Source organism: Salmo salar, chromosome ssa19 (assembly GCF_905237065.1).
Source record: "Salmo salar chromosome ssa19, Ssal_v3.1, whole genome shotgun sequence".
Lineage (NCBI taxonomy): Eukaryota > Metazoa > Chordata > Actinopteri > Salmoniformes > Salmonidae > Salmo > Salmo salar.
Window position 1 is genome coordinate 63096695 of NC_059460.1, and position 20945 is coordinate 63117639.

The 20945-nt window shown below is 41.0% G+C and overlaps 1 protein-coding gene across 1 annotated transcript in view; it reads right to left on the reverse strand.

Moving 5' to 3' along the window:
* slc4a1b (solute carrier family 4 member 1b (Diego blood group)) overlaps positions 1–17867 on the reverse strand; it is a 38927-nt gene extending 21060 nt beyond the window's left edge. Inside the window, exons 1-4 of the mRNA XM_014158638.2 lie at positions 17758–17867; positions 8404–8450; positions 6321–6504; positions 995–1130 (exon numbers count right to left, since the gene is read on the reverse strand). Of these exons, the coding sequence (XP_014014113.1) occupies positions 995–1130; positions 6321–6480 (296 nt within the window). The 5' untranslated portion in view covers positions 6481–6504; positions 8404–8450; positions 17758–17867. The remainder of the gene's footprint in view (positions 1–994; positions 1131–6320; positions 6505–8403; positions 8451–17757) is intronic.
* Positions 17868–20945: the final 3078 nt, after the last annotated feature.

Sequence of the window (20945 nt, forward strand, 5' to 3'; positions counted from 1 at the left end):
ATGCAGTACAGCGTACAGCAAGCAGTTTAGCATTTACACCGACGGGCTCCGGTGGAAATAAATGAATAAAACCTCAAGTTTACCTTGACTTGGAAGAGCTGCAGTGTTGGAAAGCCTTAGTCTGCTAGCTAACATACATAGCATTCCTCTCTGAGTCAGCTTATTGAGTAGGCTAAATTAGCTGCATTAGCTAAGTAAGTGACAGGTTAACAAGGAAGAAATGAGTACAACAAAATATAGCTAGCTTTCTCGCTCTCTCTGCTACTTCTCTTTCATTTGTGAAGAAATGTATTTTCCCAAAACTGTTCAACTATTGTTTTTCTCTCTCTTTGAGTCAACTACTCACCACACTTTATGCACTGTAGTACTAGGTAGCTGTAGCTTTCAGTAGATTCTCTGATTCATTGATTGGATGGGCAAGATGTCAGTTCATGCTGCAAGAGCTCTGATAGGTTGGAGGATGTCCTTCAGAAGTCGCCATGATTACTGTGTAAGTCTATCGAAGGGGGTGAGAACCATGAGCCTCCTAGGCTTTGTATTGAAGTCAATGTACCCAGAGGAGGACAGAAAATACCTGTCCTCAGGCTACACGATGGTGCTACCCTAGAGGGTGCTTTTGAGGCTACTGTAGATCTTGACTGCAAAACCGTGTGTTTTAATCAGTTATTTGGTGTTGTGAATGTCTTTAGTATAGTTTTATCTAAAAATAATAACTTTTTGAAAGTAAAAAAAATCAATTAAAAAACATCACTAAGTGAGATGCTCCTCCCCTTCCTCCTCACTGGTCCCTTAGTATTTATATGGACAGGGGTATGGCTTGGCTTTGAACCACCTCCGATACAAAGACCTGAGTAGGACTTTACTGTGACAGACCATCTGAACCCATTGCGCTAAAGCCTAGACGTTTACTTAGACAGCAAACACAAGTCTTCAGGTCTTAGGCAAGATGACTAATCATACAAGCGTAGCTTAGTGAACACCTAGTGAACTTTACCTGCGGTTTCGGAGCAGGGAACTGAGCACCCCATCCCGATCGCTGGGCCTGATCTCTTTCTTGCTGATCAACTCGTCCACTATCTTCTCAGCGATGCCGGAGAGACTGCGCTCCACCCGGTCTAGCATCACCACACCTGAACAATCCACAGGAAACATCACAGGGTGAGAGGTTGAACAGGGCCAGGGTTAAAATAAGAAGGAAGGATGTAAGAGGGGTTGAAGAGAGAGAGTAACTACGAAGGAAGGGAAACGGAAAGGGGATACCGAGTCAGTTGCACAACTGAATGCATTAAACTGAAATGTGTCTTCTGCATTTAACCCAACCCCTCTGAATCAGGACACTGATGTTGACTGGTTGTATGGGAAGGAATATGCAGGTGCAGTACCCCTATAGGTAATTTCCTCTTATATTGCAACACAACCTAGAAATACAGGTTCGGACGGGTTCTACAGTTAGAGGGCAGTTGACGGAGCTCACTCGAGCTTCAAGGTCAAAATCTGATAATTTCTCTCAAGATCTCATCTTGATGATATTCACTCATCTTCAAACCTGTTCAAAGACTTTTCAATAAATGCTTCCTTTCCCTTTACAAGGTAGCTACTGCAACAAAGCTTTTGCCAATCCAGTCATGCCAGATCACTGATTACCTCACTAAAAGAAGAAGAAACTACCCACTGGGCACAAACTGATTGAATCAACATTGCTTCAATGTAATCATTAATATGATGGATGTCACCATCTCAACCAAACATCTAAGTCAAAGAATAGGAGTAAATGAAATCAAACTTTATTTAAAGTGCATTTCAAGTTTGATAAGATTTTGTCCTATTCTTTAACTGGTTGAGATGGAGATGTGAATCGAACATACAGTATCAAATTATTAATTTTGAGACAAACTGGATATTGAATTGTGCTTGGTTGTCAACGAAACCAAATATCAACATTTGAAGGAGATGTATCTTCTGTTTGCATAGATCCATCTGTGCCACTGACTTAGTCTGGATTTAATTCCAGTTTGTCTTCATCTCAACAAAAAATAAAAGTTAAAGAATAGGATAAAGCCAGTGGCTCAGATGAAACTCTCCTGCGTTGTCAACCAAGCACAATTCAACAATACAGTGGCAAGAAAAAGCATGTGAACCCTTTGGAATTACCTGTATTTCTGCAAAAATTGGACATAACATTTTTGCTTATCTTCATCTAGGTCACAACAGTAGACAAACACACTCTGATTAAACTAACACACAAACAATTACACGTTTTCATGTCTATATTGAACACACCGTGTAAACATTCACATTGCAAAAAGTGTGTGAACCCAATTTAATAACTGGTTGACCATTCTTTGACAGCAATAACCTCAACCAAACATTTTCTGTAGTTGCGGATCAGATCTGCACAACGGTCAGGAGGAATTATGGACCATTCCTCTTTACATAACTGTTTCAGTTCAGCAATATTCTTGGGATGTCTGGTGTGAACCGCTCTCTTGAGATGCCACAGCATCTCAAATCGGGTTGAGGTCAGGACTCTAACTGGGCCACTCCAGAAGGCATATTTTCTTCTGTTGAAGCCATTTTGTTGTTGATTTACTTCTATGTTTTGGGTCGTTGTCCTGTTGCATCACCCAACTTCTGTTGAGCTTCAATTAGCAGACAGATAGCCTTACATTCTCCAGCAAAATGTCTTGATACACTTGGGATTTCATTTTTCTGTCGATGATAGCAAGCTGTCCAGGCCCTGAGACAGCAAAGCAGCCCCAAACCATGATGCTCCCTCCACCATACTTTACAGTTGGGATGAGGTTTTGATGTTGGTGTGCTGTTGTATCAGCCGTTGTAGGAAGTGGACCAAAATGCAGCGGGTATGTGAATGCTCATATTTACTTTATTACGAACACCACACAAAAACAACAACACGAAACCACGAACGACAGCTAACAGTTCAGCAGGCTAAACATAGCAGTGCACGAATACAACTTCCCACAAAGGGACAGGTGAAAACAGGGCTACTTAAGTATGACTCTCAATCAGCAACAACGATGTACAGATGTTCCCGATTGAGAGCCATACGAGGCCAACAAAGAAATACACAACATAGAAAAACATAGAAATACAAAACAAGAACATTACCCAAAAACCCCGGAACACATAAATCAAACACCCCTCTTACATAAATACATATCCCATTAAACCCCGAACCACATAAAACAGATACCCCCTGCCACGTCCTGACCAAACTACAATAACCAATAACCCCTTATACTGGTCAGGACGTGACAGCTGTCCCTTTTTTTCTCCACACATAGTGTTGTGTGTTCCTTCCAAACAACTCAACTTTAGTTTCATCTGTCCACAGAATATTTTGCCAGTAGCGCTGTGGAACAACCAGGTGCTCTTTTGCAAACTTCAAACGTGCAGCAATGTTTTTTTTGACAGCAGTGGCTTCTTCCGTGGGGTCCTCCCCTGAACACCAATCTTGTTTAGTGTTTTACGTATCGTAGACTCGTCAACAGAGATGTTAGCATGTTCCAGAGATTTCTGTAAGTCTTTAGCTGACACTCTAGGATTCTTCTTAACCTCACTGAGCATTCTGTGCGGTGCTCTTGCAGTCATCTTTGCAGGACGGCCACTCCTAGGTAGAGTAGTAACAGTGCTGAACTTTCTCCATTTACAGACATTTTGTCTTACAGTAGACTGATGAACATCAAGGCTTTTAGAGATACTTTTGTAACCCTTTCCAGCTTTATGCAAGTCAACAATTCTTAATCTTAGGTCTTCTGAGATCTCTTTTGTTTGAGGCATGGTTCACATCAGGCAATGCTTCTTGTGAATAGCAAACTCAAATTTTGTGAATGTTTTTTATTGGGCAGGGCAGCTCTAACCAACATCTCCAATCTCGTCTTATTGATTGGACTCCGGGTTAGCTGACTCCTGACTCCAATTAGCTTTTGGAGAAGTCATTAGCCTAGGGGTTCACATACTTTTTCCAACCTACACTGTGAAAGTTTAAATGATGTATTCAATATAGACAAGAAAAATAAAATAATTTGTGTGTTATTAGTTTAAGCACACTGTGTTTGCCTATTGTTGTGACTTAGATGAAGATCAGATAAAATTTTATGACCCAGTTATGCAGAAATCCACGTAATTCCAAAGGGTTCACATACTTTTTCTTGCCACTGTATTTTTGTATTACAGTAAACAGCTTAAAGTATCTTACAAATTAATGTAACAGTATTTTTTCAACCTTAAAATGTATAACACATCCATGGCTTTTTGAGTTTAGTTTACTGTAACTAGTATAAATGTCTTCCTACTTAATCATAGAAAGCATTAATGTTCAAGATAGCATGCAAAGGTCGCAAGTTGTGGCGATCTTCACACTTGCTGTAATAATCTGTGCAGAATCTTGAACAGCGTTGATCACTTGCACTATGTACTTTTTTTTCACCCCAATTGGTAGTTACAGTTTTGTCCCATTGCTGCAACTCCCATACGGACTCGGGAGAGGCGAAGGTCGAGAGTCATGCATATTCCAAAACACGACCCCGCCAAGTTGCACTGCTTCTTGACACACTGCTCGCTTAACCTGGAACCCAGCTTCACCAATGTGTCGGAGTAAACACCATACAGCTGGCAACCAAAGTCAGCGTGCATGCGCCTGGCCTGCCGCAAGGAGTCACTACAGCACAATGGGACAAGGACATCCCGGCCGGCCAAACCCATCCCTAACCCAGATGACGCTGGGCCAATTGTACGCCGCCTTATGGGTTTCCCGGTCGTGACCGGCTGCGACACAGCCTGGGATCAAACCCGGGTCTGTAGTGACGCCTATGTAGTGACGCCTTTGTAGTGACGCTATGCAGTGCCTTAGACCGCTGCGCCACTCGGGAGGCTCTGCAATATGTACTTTTAATGTAATCTCAACTGCAATCCAGGTTATTTGGCTGTGCTATTTGATGAAACACAGTGATAACGCATTAAGTTGTTGTATAAATACAACATATCTGACATTGTATTGCCATTTGAACTTTGTTGTGCTTTTAAATGGTTGAAAGCGCAGATAAGACATTTAGATGACACCTAAACTAAAAAGCAGATATTGTTTTTCCATTGGAATTTAGTTGTGCTTTTAGATGTTTGAAAGGATATTGATAACATATTGGGAATTTACAAAACTTCTGGCTGTCTTTTTGAGTGGGTGAATAATGGTTGAAATCTCAGTGATCAACATCTCAACCAAATATTACCCAAACGTCCACTTTGAAATGACGTGGCGTGCCCAGTTGGCAGGCTTTTCAGTCCATTCTATTCTATTCTATTCTATTCTATTCTATTCTATTCTACATTCAAATTCAAATAAATTCCATTCAGATAAGTAATACTTCTACGAGAGAAGGAGGAAGAATGCATTTGAAAACTATTGGAATGGGACCTTTTCCTCCATTCAACTCTATACTGGGTCGTGTTCCCAAATGTTTTTGGCCAGTGACCCCATTTTGATATATATATAAATATATATTTTTTTTTACGACCTCACCATGTAAAGAAAGTGATGTAATCAATAGCTAATGTTTCATGTTTTATTTGGGCGCTATGACAGTCTATTACAAATCAGTCTGACAGTACTTCAATCTGAAGGAAGTATGGTTTGAAGTGACTGAAATGCATCAGAAAGGTATTAGGAAGTTAAGAAGATTATCAGGCAATAATTGTGTATGATATTTGGTGTAGAAAAGAACACCCTCATCGCTTTCAATGATGATGTTCTTTTCCCCCCCAAGTCTGATTTGGTGCCTGGTCCTGTGCGTGCCTGGTCCTGTGCGTGGCTTGTGAGCATTGTAATAGCTTATAGCTCCAACCGTTCACAAGTTAGAGCGACATTTGTAAGAAGTAAACAGAAACCGCTTTGTTTGTCACGACCTGTTCAGCGGATATCGAAGGTTACTCACATCACAATGGTTCTATGAACCAAGCAGCGATTTTTCTCCATAGTTTCGCTCGTGACCCTATTTTCAAATCAAGCGACCTACATGGGGTTACAACCCCTAGTTTGTAAACGCTGCATTGGGGCATGCAACGGAAAACGTCTTAAAACATTTCAGAACTTAAAATTAAAATTAGCATTTCTCATTGGACAAGTCCAGGTAGTTCCTCCCTGTTTCAGTACATTTTCTTCAGTTTGGTGCCTAACGAACACAACCATGGGACAAAACACGAGGTTCTACCTGGACTAAGAAATGTTAATTTTCGTTTTCCATTGCAAAGCATTTCAAAACATTTTCCGTTGTGTACCCTAATAAACACGGCCCTGTTCTGACCTGTGTTCATGGTGCGGCGCAGCTGGATGAGGCTCTTGAAGGTGAGGTAAGAGATGTGTGAGGGTCCCCAACCCCCGGCCTCGGGGTCGTAGCTCTCCTCATAACCCACCCATCGGCCCCTCTCCTGCCAGAAGCCCTGCTGGTTCTGCTGGTCATTCATCAGCTCGTTCAGCTCCACGTAGGCCTGCATGGGGAGACACAAGATACTGGCAGTGTGGAATTGAGAGGGATCGCATGGGGACTAAGTGAGTTCCCAAAGTAACACACATTTTGTCCCGCAATTTTTTTGCTAATTCTCCAGCATGTATCAATGTAAATATATATGGACAGATGAAGTAATATAGCAGTAGGCCTATGGAAGCCACAGGACACTGATGCAGCCAAACTAATTTGAAATAATCCATAATGCCCGATATCGGTGTTACCCTTGTGGCAATACCGGTGCACTTAAAAAATGTGGTTACACTAATGCAGGTGATTCAAACACCCACAGGCATTCATCATTGTGCTTCACCTTATTCAAGCAAGCAGGTGCACTTGAACATGATTTAGCAGTTTCACCAAAAGGCTGATTCAGGTGTGTTCGTTATTGACATTGGAAGCAATGACCTCTCTATCAACTTTTGCGTTGTCACTCCTGCACACTGCACACATACAGATCTACAAGGCATGTAGTGAGGGTGGGGTGAGGTCGGTCGCCAAGGCACCGACATGCTCGGCTGGTTGCCACAACGAAGGAGGCCGGGTGTAGCTGGTGTCTACAGCGTAAACATGGTGACGGTAGCCCCTGTCTGCAGCGTTTTTGTCCACTGGTTGTTTTCGGTGTCGGTGTGGAGGTGACAGATTAGCTGCTGGCTCTGTTTGGAGTGTCAATAAATGGCGTGTGGCAGAGTGTGTGTGGGTACAAGAGTTTCAAAGGACAGGAGTGTGTGTTTGTTTGTGTGTATGTCTTTCCTATGTATGAATACATTATCAATGGTGACAATCAGTTTGGTGACAACGGTGGCAGCTATGACATAGTGGTGGCAGCTATGATATAATGTATGTGTGAGGGGGGAGGGCTTGTGTGTAACAGTGTTGAAGTTTGTTTTTGTTCTTGAATGAACCCTCCTGTCCCTGCCAGTCACAGGTGTACCTCAGTTTAATTAAGTGCGTTTCAGGGGATCCACTAATGGTTGTAAAGGCTGGTAGGCCATGGGAGGACAGGAGCGGATACCATGGTGTAGCTCAAATGGAGATGTTTAATTGTGAACATACGTTCTATGTAGGTCTGTCAAACAATTAAAACATTTCATTGAGTTAATTGCAGAATTTGCTGTGATTAACCACAATTAATTGCAATTCCAAATTTGCTCAAAGTGAGCTGTAATGTAAGATTTTTTATACAAAAACCATTACAATAATATTGACGTCCTAATTTGTCTAATGTAACGGTAAGCTAAATTAGGTAAATTGAGAAATCACACTTTCTTTAACCTCAATGTCAAAGTATAAAGAATGTGGCATAGTATTGGCTATAGGAAAGGTTATGTATGTATAAATCCCCCCTGTTGTGTGTGTGTGTGTGTGCTGTTCTGCCTCTAAGTGAGGGTCTGAATGCATGTATGAACTACACTACTGATAAGCTGCCCTTCAATGGCTTTTAACTCTTCTCACAGATGGCTGAATCGATCACATAAACTGTATCAATAACAAAATATCTCCATCAGATTGCTCAACATGTTGCAGGTGTCTTAATGCTGTGGTACAAGGTCCTAGCCTTAAAACACTGAGAGACCGTTTCCAGACACTGATTCAGCCTAGTCCAAGACTAAAATAAATGTTTAATGGAGATTCTCCATTAAAAGTGCTTCTTAGTCCAAGGCCAGGCTTCTGTTTCCGGGAAACCATTTCTGAAATGTATTGTTGCAAAAAGGGGAACATAGTTAGATTGAATGGAGAACCCTATTTTCCCAGGGGTGGACAGCACGGGCAGCACAAAACACAGTATTAATACACTTCGAAATCGTTGCAGTATGCTAACCAAGGGAGTTATATACAGTATAAAGTATATACTGTAGAAACGTGTGGAAGGACCACTTACCTGGCAGTCTCCCCTGGGGTTGGCGTTGGTGTTAACGTTCAACGCAGCTGGAACATAGAAAGGAGGCTCTGATAAGCATTGTACATAACCTTTCCTATTACTGTCTATACAATCATCGGTGTCTGATTCATACACTTTACACCTGAATATGATCATTCTCAACAGTATCCTCTAATGACTAGGTCCCTGCCTGAATGCCTAAATGCATTTTTGTTGTAGACATTCAAGTATAGAGAGAAGTTGTTTTTCAACCATAATTATAATGTCCCCAAATCCACTGCAGGCTTGCTGGCCGGATTTGGCTTGTGGGCTGTAAATTTGCCACCCCTGCTATACAGTTTATTCTGTACTGTGCAACTGAATGAAATACAGTGAATCTACAGAGCATTCAGAAATACTTTTTCCACATTTTGCTACATTACAGCCTTATTCTGAAATAAAAACATTTTCCCTCATCAATATACACACAATACATCATAAAGACAAAGTGAAAACAGGTTTTTTGATTTTTTTGCCCATCTATTAAATTAAATAATCTATTAACATACACTACCGTTCAAAGGTTTGGGGTCACTTAGAAATGTCCTTGTTTTTTGAAAGAAAGCACTTTTTTGTCCATTAAAATAACATCAAATTGATCAGAAATACAGTGTAGATATTGTTAATGTTGTAAATGACTATTGTAGCTGGAAACGGCAGATTCTTTATGGAATATCTACATAGGCCCATTATTAGCAACCATCACTCCTGTGATCCAATGGCACGTTGTGTTAGCTAATCCAAGTTTATAATTTTAAAAGGCTAACTGATCATTAGAAAACCCTTTCACAATTATGTTAGCACAGCTGAAAACTGTTGTTCTGATTAAAGAAGCAATAAAACTGGCCTTCTTTAGACTAGTTGAGTATCTGGAGCATCAGCACTTGTGGGTTCGATTACAGACTCAAAATGGCCAGAAGCAAAGATCTTTCTTCTGTTACTCGTCAATCTATTCTTGTATTGAGAAATTAAAGCTATTCCATTCAAGTAATTGCCAAGAAACTGAAGATCTCGTAGAGCGCTGTGTACTACTCCCTTCACAGAACAGCGCAAACTGGCTCTAACCAGAATAGAAAGAGGAGTGGGAGGCCCCGGTGCACAACTGAGCAAGAGGACAAGTACATTCGAGTGGCTAGTTTGACAAACAGACGCCTCACAAGTCCTCAACTGGCAGCTTCATTAAATAGTACACGCAAAACACCAGTCTCAACATCAACAGTGAAGAGGCGACCCTGGGATGCTGGCCTTCTAGGCAGTTGCAAAGAAAAAGCCATATCTCAGACTGGCCAATAAAAAGAAAAGATTAAGATGGGCAAAAGAACACAGACACTGGACAGAGGAACTCTGTCTAGAAAGCCACTATCCTGGAGTCGCCTCTTCACTGTTGATGTTGAGACTGGTGTTTTGCGGGTAGTATTTAATGAAGCTGCCAGTTGAGGACTTGTGAGGAGTGGTCTGCGGTTGTGTGGGCGGCTGGAGGTACTGCCAAATTCTCTAAAACGACATTGGAGGCGGCTTATGGTAGAGAAATTAACATTCAATTCTCTGGCCACAGCTCTGGTGGACATTCCTGCAGTCAGTATTACAATTGTGCATTCCCTCAAAACTTGAGACATCTGTAGCATTGTGTTGTGTGACAAAACTGTGCATTTAGAGTGGCCTTTTACTGCCCCCAGCACAAGGTGCACCTGTGTAATGATCATGCTGTTTAATCAGCTTCTTGATATGCCACACCTGTCAGGTGGATGGATTACCTTGGCAAAGGAGAAATGCTCACTAGCAGGGATGTAAAAAAATGTTTTCAACATTTGAGAGAAATAAGCTTTTTGTATGTTTGGAACATTTCTGGGATCTTTTATTTCAGCTCATGAAACATGGGACCAACACTTTACACGTTGCTTCTATGTTTTTGTTCAGAGTATTTAACAGATTTGCACAAAAATTTGAATTCATGTTAGGATTCTGCCTTTATTGATTGAATGAGTGGGTACACAGTGGAGTCCGAAATTATTTACACCATTGTTAAAGATGAGCAAAAATAACTGTGTAAAATAAAAAAATTCAGGTACTGAGCTATATTGTATGCTCTAAACACTTTGGAAATTATTTTCTGTAGTACTAGTACAATTTCTCAGATAAAAATATTTTGTTTACCAAGTAATATAATTTGTTCTCAAAAAGGTAAGGGTAAAAATGATTGACACCATTTTTCAATACCTTTCAATACCTCACCTTGTGAGGAAAATGGCCCTGAGTCTTCCTCTAAAATGTTTTATGAGTTGTAGAACACATTGGGAGGGATCTTAAACCATTCCTCCATACAGAATCCTTCCAGATCCTTGATATCCTTCGTCTGTGCTTATGGACTACCCTCTTCAATTCAAACCACAGGTTTTCAAGTCCGGAGACTGAGATGGCTATTGAAAAATGTTGATTTTGTGGCCTATTAAACATTTCTTTATGGATTTTGATGTCTTGCTGGAAGAGCCACTTGTGGCCAAGTTTCAGCCTCCTGGCAGAGGTAAACAGGTTTTGGGCAGAAATGTCCTGATACTGGGTAAAGTTCATGATATCACTGGTGTGCGTGGTCAAAGACCTCTTTATTCTGCTCATGAACGTATGAGTGCATGTCTACATGTATTCCTGTGGTCCTGTCTTCCTTGTTACATAAAGTCTGTTGTGGTCTGTCACAGCATCCACAAATCTCTGACGGGAGCTGAGGATAGAAGTTGTCTGTGATAACAGCATGGATTATTTCCAAAACAGAGCAAGGTAAAGGGTAGTAGAGAGTCAGATTAGACAGACTAGACAGGTGTGTGTGTGTCAAGGTTATTATAGTAAACTAAAACTGAAACTAAAATTAAAACTAATCATGAAAAAACTATTTAGTAAACAATTAATAAACCCGTTTGAAAAAACAAAAATATACTGAAACTATTATCTTTGACTCCAAAACGAACTAAAATAGAATAAAAACCATATTAATTATATTTTTTGGGGGGGTGTGGTTGGGGCAAAAATCACTGGTTGAATCAACGTAGTTTCTGCATAATTTCAATGAAATTTCAATGAAATTATGTTGAACAAATGTGGAATGGACATTGAATTGACATCTATGCCCATTATTGAAATTAACTTTATAATTTAAAGGTAGACTCGGTGAGATGACGTTGCCATGAGCAGCACTGCAGATATTGGGCTCGTTTGAGTGGTAAGACTAAAGCAAACGACTGTAGACGAAAGTGGAGGAGTGAAGTCGCGGGACGTGCATCTGAGACAGCTGAAAGTCGCACACTAATGTGGATTTCCAACAGCAAGGCTCAGATCAACATGGCAGTGTTGCCATTGTTTATAAAAGGTTTTCTTTATAATGTCGAAATAAACATGTATCTTACCACCATATCACACACTCAAAAACTCATAATAGAATATTTTGTGTGTACATTGTACAATCTCTTAGTGAGATAGAGCCTCAAATATCACATTAATTTGTATATATCCACTGTACCCATAAATCGTGGCAAATTGGTTCCTGTTTCAGTCACATCTTTGGTCCAGTTCGCATGGGTCAAATCAAATCAAATCAAATGTTATTTGTCACATGCCCCGAATACAACAGATGTAGACCTTACAGTGAAATGCTTACTTACAAGCCCTTAACCAACAATGCAGTTTTATGAAAATACGTTAAAAAAAGTCAGAGATAAAAAAACGAATAATTACAGAGCAGTAGTAAATGACAATAGCGGGGCTATATACAGGGGGTACTGGTACAGAGTCAATGTGTCAATGTGCGGGGGTACTGGTGTTGAGGTAATTGAGGTAATATGTACATGTAGGTAGAGTTATTAAAGTGACTACGCATAGATAACAACAGAGAGTAGCAGCAGCGTAGGGGAGGGGGGGGATAGTCTTGGTTTGCCATTTGATTAGCTGTTCAGGAGTCTTATGCCTTGGGGGTAGAAGCCTCTTGGCTTCCAAGACATGGCACTCCGGTACCGCTTGCCATGTGGTAGCAGAGAGAACAGTCTATGACTAGGTGGCTGGAGTCTTTGACAATTTTTAGGGCCTTCCTCTGACACCTGGTATAGAGGTCCTGTATGGTAGGATGTTTGGCCCAAGTGATGTACTGGGCCATACGCACTAACCGCTGTAGTGCCTTGCGGTCGGAGGCCGAGCAGTTGCCATATCAGGTAGTGATGCAACCAGTCAGGATGATCTCGATGGTGCAGCTGTAAAACCTTTTGAAGATCTGAGGACCAATGCCAAATATTTTCAGTCTCCTGAGGGGGAATAGGTTTTGTCGTGCCCTCTTCATGACTGTCTTGGCATGCTTTGACCATGTTAGTTTGTTGGTGATGTGGACACCAAGGAACTTGAAGCTCTCAACCTGCTCCACTGCAGCCCGGTCGCTGAGAATGGGGGTGTGCTCGGTCCTCCTTTTCCTGTAGTCCACAATCATCTCCTTTGTCTTGATCACATTGAGGGAGAGGTTGTTGACCTCCTCCCTATAGGCTGTCTCATCATTGTCGGTGATCAGGCCTACCACTGTTGTGTCATCGGCAAACTTAATGATGGTGTTAGAGTCATGTCTGGCCATGCAGTCATGAGTGAACAGGGAGTACTGGAGGGGTCTGAGCACGTACCCCTGAGGGGCCCCTGTGTTGAGGATTAGAGTGGCGGGTGCGTTGTTACCTAGCCTTACCACCTGGGGGCGGCCTGTCAGGAAGTCCAGGATCCAGTTGCAGAGGGAGGTGTTTAGTCCCGGGGGCTTTATTTTAGTGATGAGCTTTGAGGGCACTATGGTGTTGAACACTGAGCTGTAGTCAATTAATAGCATTCTCACGTCGGTGTTCCTTTTGTCCAGGTGTGAAAGGGTAGTGTGGAGTGCAATAGAGATTGCATCATCTGTGGATCTGTTGGTGCGGTATGCAAATTGGAGTGGGTCTAGGGTTTCTGGGATAATGGTGTTGATGTGAGCCATGACCCACCTTTCAAAGCATTTCATGGCTACAGACGTGAGTGCTATGGGTCAATAGTCATTTTATACATGTTACCTTAGTGTTCTTGGGCACAGGGACTATGGTGGTCTGCTTGAAACATGTTGGTATTACAGACTCAGACAGGGAGAAGTTGAAAATGTCAGCGAAGACTTACCAGTTGGTCAGCGCATGCTCGGAGTACACGTCCTGGTAATCCGTCTGGCCCTGCGGCCTTGTGAATGTTGAGCTGTTTAAAGGTCTTACTCACATCGGCTGCGGAGAGAGTGAGTACACAGTTGTCCGGAACAGCTGATGTTCTCATGCATGTTTCAATGTTACTTGCCTCGAAGCGAGCATAAAAGTTATTTTGCTTGTCTGGTGGGCTCGTATCACTGGGCAGCTCTCAGCTGCGCTTCCCTTTGTAGTCTGTAATAGTTTACAAGCCCTGCCATATCCGACGAGCATCGGAGCCGGTGTAGTACAATGTGATCTTAGTCCTGTATTGATGCTTTGCCTGTTTGATGGTTCGTCGGAGGGTATAGCGGGATTTCTTATAAGCTTCCGGGTTAGAGTCCCGCTCCTTGAAAGCGGCAGCTCTACCTTTTAGTTCAGTGCGGATGTTGCCTGTAATCCATGGCTTCTGGTTGGGGTATGTACATACAGTCACTGTGGGGACAACGTCCTCGATGCACTTATTGATGAAGCCAGTGAATGATGTGGTGTACTCCTCAATGCCATCGGAAGAATCCCAGAACATATTCCAGTCTGTGCTAGCAATACAGTCCTGTAGTTTAGCATCTGCTTAATTTGATCACTTTTTTTATATACCAAGTCACTGGGACTTCCTGCTTTAATTTCTGCATGTAAACAGGAATCAGGAGGATAGAATTATGGTCAGATTTGCCAAGCAGAGGGTGAGGGAGAGCTTTGTACGCGTCTCTGTGTGTGGAGTAAAGGTGGTCCAGAATTGTTTTCCCTCTGGTTGTACATTTAACATGCTGATAGAAATGAGGTAAAATTGATTTAAAACCTCTTTGGGATAGGGGGCAGTATTTTCACATCCAGATGAAAAGCGTGCCTAAAGTAAACTGCATGCTACTCAGGCCCAGAAGCTAGGATATGCATAAATATATGCTAATAAATATAAATATAAATATATAAATAAATATATAAATATAAATAGCATAAATATGCTAGGATATCTGTGAGTATAACAGAACTTATTTGGCAGGCGAAACTCCGAGGACAAACCATCCAGGAAAAAATATTTTTTAGTTCACTGTGTTTTCTATTAGTTTTCTATGGGAAACTAGATTTATGAGGCACCTGATTGCAGTTCCTATGGCTTCCACTAGATGTCAACAGTCTTTAGAAATTGTTTGATGTTTTTCCTTTGAGAAATGAAGAAGTATGGCTATTCAGAATGAGTGTCAAGCCAAGTGGACTCTTTTGTTTGGTGCGCACGACCTGTAGCTCGCTCCACTTTGATTTTATCCGCTATTGAACACAGTATATTCCGTCTTAAATTTGATTGATTATTTACGTTTTAGGATACCTAAAATTGGATTAGGAAAGTTGTTTGAAATGTTTGGAGCAAGTTTACAGGTAACTTATTAGATCATTTGTAGTCATATTGGGTGAGTTGGAACCGGTGTTTTTCTGAATCAAACGTGCCAAATAAATGGACATTTTGGGGATATAAAGAAGGAGTTTATCGAACAAAAGGATTATTTGTGATGTTTCTGGGACATATTGGAGTGCCAACAGAAGAAGATCTTCAAAGGTAAGGCATGAATTATATCGTTATTTCTGACTTTCGTGTCGCACCTGCTTGGTTTAAATATGATTTTCATGTGTTTGTATGATGGGGTGCTGTCCTCAGATAATCGCATGGTTTGCTTTCGCCGTAAAGCCTTTTTGAAATCTGACACGGTGGCTGGATTAACAAGAAGTTAATCTTTATTTTGGTGTATTGCACTTGTTTAATAAGTTTAATATTTATAGTAATTTAATTTGAATTTCGCGCTCTGCAATTTCACCGGCTGTTGGCCAGGTGGGACGCTAATGTCCCACCTATCCCAAAGAAGTTACGTTTCCCTGCATTAAAGTCTCCCGCCACTAGGAGCACCGCCTCTGGATGAACGTTTTCCTGTTTGCTTATGGCGGTATACAGCTTATTGAGTGCGGTTTTAGTGCCAGCATCGGTCTGTGGTGGTATGTTGACAGCTACGAAAAATACAGATGAAAACTCTCTAGGTAGATAGTGTGGTCTACAGCTTATCATGAGATACTCTACCTCAGGTGAGCAAAACCTCAAGACTACCTTATATATCGTGCACCAGCTGTTGTTTACATATATGTATAGGCCTCCGCCCCGTGTCTTAACAGAGGCTGCTGTTCTATCCTGCGGATAGAGTGTATAACCCGTCAACTATATGTTCTTAAAGTCGTCGTTCAGCCACAACTCGTGAAACATAAGATATTACAGTTTTTAATGTACCGTTGGTAGGATTTACATGCTTTCAGTTTGTCCCATTTATATTCCAGCAATTGAACGTTAGCTATCAGGACTGAAGGCAAAGGCAGATTAGCCACTCGTCACCTGATCCAAACAAGGCACCCTGATCTTTTTCCGCCAAATCTCAGTTTCCTTCTCCACCGAATGATGGGGATCTGGACCTGGTCGGTTGTCTGTAGTATATCCCTCCTGTCCAACTCATTGAAGAAAAACTCTTTGTCTAATCTGTGGTGAGTAATCGCAGTTCTGATGTCCAGAAGCTCTTTTCGGTCATAAGAGATGGTAGCAACAACATTATGTACAAAACAAGTTACGAACTACGCAACATTTTCTTTTGAAATCGCATGGTTGGTTAAGAGCCGATAAGAGAGCAGCCAAGCTCCCCCTTATGATTGGTTGACAATAGAGCCTCCCAGTATGCAAGTGATAGCTGCAGGATGAAGTTGGTGAAGAGCAACTACAGAAACTTGCGGTTGACTGCAGTCAAAACTTCATGACCATTGATCACATGGTTTTTGACCATTTTTTGCCCTAGAATGCAACACACTTTGAAAGACTTGACAAATTTGATCTGCCTCAACAAGCGCATTGACATGAGCACGATGCAAAACTTTGCTCTCATACAGTCATACGGAGTATGGGGGACCAGTACGAAAAATAAATAAATAAATAAATAAGTATGAAATGTATGCATTCACTACTGTAAGTCGCTCTGGATAAGAGCGTCTGCTAAATGACTAAAATGTAAATGTAAAAAATTAGTATCTGCGAATGTACATGGGTGTGCTTCACACTGCAACAATGTGGTAGATATGGGACCAAAACGCTCCTGTTTTTTGCGGAAATTGACCACTACTGTTTACTTTGTGTATCTACGTCATCACGCTGAGTCTACCTTTAAACCTAACCTAACCTAACCTATGACCTGACCCATCATCTTATGCATTACTGCCCCACAGTGGCAAGAACTGACATTCCCAAAAACACATAAATGGCTAAAACTACAACTGAATATTAATAATATAAAAACTAAATATAAATGTTTTTATAAAACTTTAAATAAATAAAAACTATTAAAGTGGATCTGAAAACTAACTGAAAATAAACCAAATTTCAAATAACATTCTTAAAACTAATAGAAATTAAAACGAATATTAAAACACTAAACTATAATAACCTGGTGTGTGTGTGTGTGTGTGTGTGTGTGTGTGTGTGTGTGTGTGTGTGTGTGTGTGTGTGTGTGTGTGTGTGTGTGTGTGTGTGTGTGTGGGTGGGTGGGTGGGTGGGTGTCTGTGTAGATGTATACAAATTGATCCAGCATGAGTTTTGTATGGATAACCAATGGAAATATACACAGTGCAAATGAGGTGGAAAACAACTAGCATCTCAGATCTCAACCTCCAAACACAGTACAAATACAATGATTGCCATTGAAAATTATATTTCCACAACTATCAAACCTATTTTGGACAGTTTTTATAACTAACAAAGTGACAATGAAATGTATATCATATAAATAGTAAATGCATTGTTCCTATCCCTCTGTTACACCCTGACAGCTTTCCTATGGGTTAATTCATGTAACTCTGTGAAATTGTATGTGGCGGTAAATATGTTGCATGATGGCAATGATAAATAAGATAACGACTACAGTTATAATACAAAAATCTACAGATAATTATGAACCGAATATTTTCGATTGAGTTAAAACATTTGCATTGTTGATAATTTCCGGCCAACATATAGCACAATATTATCACAATAACTTAAAATACTATTTCTAAGAGTAACGTTGATGGAAAAGCTTAAACGTACCTGCACCACAAACTAGCCAACCCAACCACTTTGACAAGCGACTGGCCCCTCAATGCAAAAAAAGTGTGATTTTATAAACACCACCTCTTTATAATGTCTGTGACTGTGGCCTTAGAATGGGACACACACACACGCGCACACACACACACACACACACACACACACACACACACACACACACACACACACACACACACACACACACACACACACACACACACACACACACACACACACCACTCAGACTCTGAGCCAGTGTGTTCCCAATGTCACCCATAATATTGATAGTAAATACCGTCACTTGATAACCTCGGACCAGTCTGACTGTCTCACTATCCTGACCGTCATCTTATCATCATATTTATTGGCTATGTTTGGAATAAACAAAGGATAGGATTACACATATTTATTGGCTATGTTTGGAATAACCACCGGATTACACTGGGCCAGGGGCGCAACTTTCGCTGGGGAGGAGGGGACCTGACTCCCCCACACACACTCTTAAATTGCTTTTTTGCCCCCCCCCCCAGTTTTATCATTGCACTGTGATACAAAAAGTGTTATCGGTGTGCTTTATGACCATGCACACGCCTCAGAGCGGTCGGATAGGCTGTTTGGAAGTTTCAGACGGCTGCATTTAGGACCACGTGGCCACCACAGAGCGTGCGAACAGAGGCAGCTGTTGTCTGTGTGTGTTGTGCTTTTTCTCAGAGTTGTAAAAGCAAGCAGAGCAGAAATTGGCTACTCTTTATTTGACTGATGTAGCTGGCAAGGTAACTGCTGTTTGACATATCAGAAAAAAAGCATTTATTCCCAGTGCTGAGCTATTAGTGTAACTGACATGTAGCATTAGCTAATGTTTCAGGTAGCAGTATCTAACAGCTGTTGTGTGTATGGAAATGTTTGCAGCCTTTGCTTTGTCCCGTTTCAACAGAAGTAAACTTGGCTCATTTTCGCCAGTTGAGCTAGCCAAAAGTTGGCTAACGTTAGCTATTATTTTATACCTCAATTACACTAGACATGAATCAAACGATGAAACCAGCGACCAAATTATTGAAGGCCGATATTCTGAAGTTTTTTGATAGCTCAATGTGAATTTTTATTAGAGTCAGTATAGCAATGTTGTATTGGGAAAATAAAGAGAGTGAACAAATGTGAGCGATGATGAAGGCCAGTGATGAAGATGTGTCTAGCGACTTACTGGCGCCGAGGCCCAGCATGATGACACAATCCCGATTTATGGCATTGTTTGCATGACAGACCATCTGTGGGCTATCACAGGGGTCAAACACAACTTATCTGTGGCAATCTCGAAGAAGAGATTGAAGTCCTAGGGTCACTGAAGCCAGGGGAGCTGAAGACTGATGAAACTTGAATCAACTAAATGAATGTCACTGTGTGAATTAAATGGTCATGTTTGTATTGTTTGAAGAGTTCATAGGTAACACAATTGTAAAATGTTTCATTGTACTGTACTATGGATTTATTGTTTCAGAGAAACTGTTTGATTCTGTTCGTCAGATGGCGCATAGTTCAAAGAGGAACGACACAGGGGTGCGCCCGAATAATTTAGATAAACATTGTGATGATTAGATCCAAGAATGTATGCATTATTTTCATGCCTTTGTTTTAATGTTTTGGGCCATGTAAAGGGATTTTAATTAGACGATGGGAGATACTGGGATTTGGCGCTCTTGGATGAATAAAAACTGGGTTTAAACGTTGATCATGGAGCCATTGATAAACCGATCTCCTGATATACGTTTGTATGTCATAGTGGTGAATTTTCTATGCGTTTAAAGGACGTAGGATATTTTATATTATTTTCATCGTGAAGATTTCTGCTATGTACCATTTGTTAATTGTATTCTGTAATGGAACTTTAATAAATTGTATTATTTTTTAAATGGATACGAACCGTATCCCTCACATTTCGGTGTAATATTCCTTGAATTATTATTTGGTGAAATGGTTCATGGTAAATGTTATTCACAATTTACATAGCATATATTCTCGGTCTCTAACTGTGCATCTCTGTGCTAAGGTTAACTCACTCATTTAATGCCAGGACATTGATCGCAAGATATTAGCTCTTTGTTCATTAGCCTCTTAATTATTGCATAACGATAAACCTAAACACCTGCATCTTATAGCATTCTGAGTGGTGACGCAAGGCTCGCAACTTTGGCTATACCCACTGGATACAATTAGGGGCCTATAGCCTTCAAATAATAATGGAGTCAGATATACATCATATTTTAGGGTATTAGACCCTGTACACTAATTCTCTGTCATCCTCAGATGAAGTGAATTTTCACTATTCTACAATACAACGTTATTGATCTGCCAGTTTCCCAGGCTAATTCCCTACTTCTCACACTGACATGGTATAAACAGCTATACAGGCTTCACTGTCATGGTGCACAGTCAGTACACAACACTATGATCATCATGTCTTAGCAGGATCATATGGTGACAGGTGTCCCAGCAGGGTCCGACAGCCAGGGAAGACCAGTTTTCGGAGATGAGGTGAATTTTGCAATATATTATAACAATCAGTGAATGGATACAAAATTCCATCTTGAGTTGATTGGTAGGCTACAGTCTGGGATCTGGGAATAATGGTCATTTCAAATATTGAAACATTGATTCTATTCTTGGAATATAATGTTTAAATGTATACCAAGGTAATACATTTATCAGATGGTGACAGGGGTCTCAGCAGGTTCAGGCAACCAAGGAGGCGAACTTTTACAGATGCAACACTTTATTCTATCTGTGCAGAATAAAGTGGACAAGTGGACAAGGCAGAAGCTTCAAAGTTTGAAACTACTGTATTCTAAGGAAGTCTGACAAACCTCTAAAGTTGATTTCCAAACTGTATTGAGGGTTGAGAGGCTTTTCTCGATGACACAAAACATGTAAAACAAAAATGTGAGGAAGACCTGGGAGACCCTATTGATGATGATGAATGGATACAGATGCAGTGGTTCCTCATTTAATAGTTACGAGCTTACACCGCGGGACTTAGAGGTACCCATCGTCATGGCTTCATTGCTCCAGACCACCGCAAGGGGGAGTTAGAGCACTCATTATGCATTTGGCTCCCAATGTTTTTATATGACCAATCATATTGAGTGGTTCCAATGACAAATTTGACGTGAGCCTCCCGTCCCTATTGACTTTCT